General features: G+C 41.2%; 1 protein-coding gene across 1 annotated transcript in view; it reads right to left on the bottom strand.

Moving 5' to 3' along the window:
* tmem237b (transmembrane protein 237b) overlaps positions 1–3,477 on the bottom strand; it is a gene marked incomplete at its 3' end in the record, with an annotated part of 7,308 nt that extends 3,831 nt beyond the window's left edge. Inside the window, exons 1-2 of the mRNA XM_084489086.1 lie at positions 3,233–3,477; positions 3,074–3,109 (exon numbers count right to left, since the gene is read on the bottom strand). Coding sequence (XP_084345212.1) covers positions 3,074–3,109; positions 3,233–3,253 — 57 coding nt within the window. The remainder of the gene's footprint in view (positions 1–3,073; positions 3,110–3,232) is intronic.
* Between the last annotated feature and the right edge of the window lie 239 nt (positions 3,478–3,716).

Below are 3,716 nucleotides of genomic sequence, written 5' to 3'. Positions count from 1 at the left end.
CGCACAACGAGGTGACCCTAACTCACGCACAACGCCCCTACAACAGCAACACACCTGGTGTGTCCTCATATTGGATTACAAAGACAAAGGGCATTATCTACTGACTGGGTCATGTGGAGTATCTTCAGCATTACCTTTAGGAGGCGTCATCCTGATACAATACAAGACCTTACTGTAGAATGTAACCTCTCTCCTGATACAATACAAGACCTTACTGTAGAATGTAACCTCTCTCCTGATATAATACAAGACCTTACTGTAGAATGTATCCTCTCTCCTGATATAATACAAGACCTTACTGTAGAATGTAACCTCTCTCCTGATATAATACAAGACCTTACTGTAGAATGTAACCTCTCTCCTGATACAATACAAGACCTTACTGTAGAATGTAACCTCTCTCCTGATATAATACAAGACCTTACTGTAGAATGTAACCTCTCTCCTGATATAATACAAGACCTTACTGTAGAATGTAACCTCTCTCCTGATATAATACAAGACCTTACTGTAGAATGTAACCTCTCTCCTGATATAATACAAGACCTTACTGTAGAATGTAACCTCTCTCCTGATATAATACAAGACCTTACTGTAGAATGTAACCTCTCTCCTGATATAATACAAGACCTTACTGTAGAATGTAACCTCTCTCCTGATATAATACAAGACCTTACTGTAGAATGTAACCTCTCTCCTGATATAATACAAGACCTTACTGTAGAATGTAACCTCTCTCCTGATATAATACAAGACCTTACTGTAGAATGTAACCTCTCTCCTGATATAATACAAGACCTTACTGTAGAATGTAACCTCTCTCCTGATATAATACAAGACCTTACTGTAGAATGTAACCTCTCTCCTGATACAATACAAGACCTTACTGTAGAATGTAACCTCTCTCCTGATATAATACAAGACCTTACTGTAGAATGTAACCTCTCTCCTGATATAATACAAGACCTTACTGTAGAATGTAACCTCTCTCCTGATATAATACAAGACCTTACTGTAGAATGTAACCTCTCTCCTGATATAATACAAGACCTTACTGTAGAATGTATCCTCTCTCCTGATACAATACAAGACCTTACTGTAGAATGTATCCTCTCTCCTGATATAATACAAGACCTTACTGTAGAATGTATCCTCTCTCCTGATATAATACAAGACCTTACTGTAGAATGTATCCTCTCTCCTGATATAATACAAGACCTTACTGTAGAATGTAACCTCTCTCCTGATATAATACAAGACCTTACTGTAGAATGTAACCTCTCTCCTGATATAATACAAGACCTTACTGTAGAATGTAACCTCTCTCCTGATATAATACAAGACCTTACTGTAGAATGTAACCTCTCTCCTGATATAATACAAGACCTTACTGTAGAATGTAACCTCTCTCCTGATATAATACAAGACCTTACTGTAGAATGTAACCTCTCTCCTGATATAATACAAGACCTTACTGTAGAATGTAACCTCTCTCCTGATATAATACAAGACCTTACTGTAGAATGTAACCTCTCTCCTGATATAATACAAGACCTTACTGTAGAATGTAACCTCTCTCCTGATATAATACAAGACCTTACTGTAGAATGTATCCTCTCTCCTGATACAATACAAGACCTTACTGTAGAATGTATCCTCTCTCCTGATATAATACAAGACCTTACTGTAGAATGTATCCTCTCTCCTGATATAATACAAGACCTTACTGTAGAATGTATCCTCTCTCCTGATATAATACAAGACCTTACTGTAGAATGTAACCTCTCTCCTGATATAATACAAGACCTTACTGTAGAATGTAACCTCTCTCCTGATATAATACAAGACCTTACTGTAGAATGTAACCTCTCTCCTGATATAATACAAGACCTTACTGTAGAATGTAACCTCTCTCCTGATATAATACAAGACCTTACTGTAGAATGTAACCTCTCTCCTGATATAATACAAGACCTTACTGTAGAATGTAACCTCTCTCCTGATATAATACAAGACCTTACTGTAGAATGTAACCTCTCTCCTGATATAATACAAGACCTTACTGTAGAATGTAACCTCTCTCCTGATATAATACAAGACTTTACCGTGGATTTCCGCGCCATTCCACCGAGGAGTCAGTGAGGAGCATCAACCCGTTCTGAGTCATCATTAATCCCACCGCTAAACCTCCAGCCTGTTGCCCTGACAACAGAGGATTACCACAGCGACGGCGCCGGGAGGGGATGGCTCACATGGGCCAGGAGGCGGGACTTTGAGTTACATGAAAAGTCAGTTCGACTTTTAACTGTAACCTCGTAACCGAAAGTCCCGCCTTAAACCCATCCAACTGAAAGTCCCGCCTTAAACCTGTGTATATTTCAGTTAGACGGATTTAAGGCGGGCCTTTGAGTTACATGGTATAAGGCGGGACGTTCATAAACACAGGTTTAAGGCGGGCCTTTGAGTTACATGGTATAAGGCGGGACGTTCATAAACACAGGTTTAAGGCGGGCCTTTGAGTTACATGGTATAAGGCGGGACGTTCATAAACACAGGTTTAAGGTGGGCCTTTGTGTTACATGGTATAAGACGGGACGTTCATAAACACAGGTTTAAGGCGGGCCTTTGAGTTACATGGTATAAGGCGGGACGTTCATAAACACAGGTTTAAGGTGGGCCTTTGTGTTACATGGTATAAGACGGGACGTTCATAAACACAGGTTTAAGGTGGGCCTTTGTGTTACATGGTATAAGACGGGACGTTCATAAACACAGGTTTAAGGCGGGACTTTGAGTTACATGGTGTGAGGCGGGACGTTCATAAACACAGGTTTAAGGCGGGACTTTGAGTTACATGGTGTAGGGGGGATGGGGGATATCCGATAGGGGGGGTGTTTTATCATTCTTCTCATGTTATTATTCTCACTAAAAATGACTTTTAACTGGCAAGCCGCGCATACGAAGTACGAGCCCAGAAGCGCGTTCCTTCCTGCGCACCGGAAGCCCGACTAAGCGCTGGCCCCTCTCCCAGCCCGGTGGCGTCGTGCAGCGGGACGGACCGGGATGGACTGACCTGGGGTTTCTCCGGCAGGTCCCTGCGCCGCGAGGTCTTCAGTTCGAAGGCAGACGGAGAACAACAACACACACATCAACACAATGCAGAGGAGCGACGAAGCGAGCTCCACTGTTAATAACAACAACGTGGATGTTAACGTTACTCTGATCACATTACCGCTGGGTTTGTTCGGTCCATGGCGCTCAGTCCGTCCCTGTGAAGTAAATCAAACCATCCTAACGTGTCGGAGCACGACTGGTTGTGTCTGTCTGATATATATATATATATATATATATATATATATATATATATATATATATATATATATATATATACAGTAGTTAATTAGGAGTTAGTTAATGAGGTGTCCGTGTCTTCAAGGTTTGTTTATATTTACGTCTCCCGGCGGCCGATAAAACACACTTCCGGTGCCTTCGGAACAAAAGCCCCCTGACTCGACGAGCTTCCGGTGCCTTCAGAGTAAGAGCCCCGCTGACTCGATGAGCATCCGTGATCGTCTCTAATGCAGCAATAAAGAGTCTTTATAAACGTGACTTTGTCTAAATATGAAGCAGTGTTTTATTTATTTACGACCTCAAATGACGTGATATGAATGTCTACAAAACAAGAACAACTTACAAAAACAAGAATTATAGTAAAA

This window comes from Micromesistius poutassou, assembly GCF_964030765.1.
Source record: "Micromesistius poutassou genome assembly, contig: SCAFFOLD_2722, whole genome shotgun sequence".
Lineage (NCBI taxonomy): Eukaryota > Metazoa > Chordata > Actinopteri > Gadiformes > Gadidae > Micromesistius > Micromesistius poutassou.
Note: the sequence above shows the minus strand (reverse complement) of the source record. Positions and strands in the feature narration are given on the sequence as shown.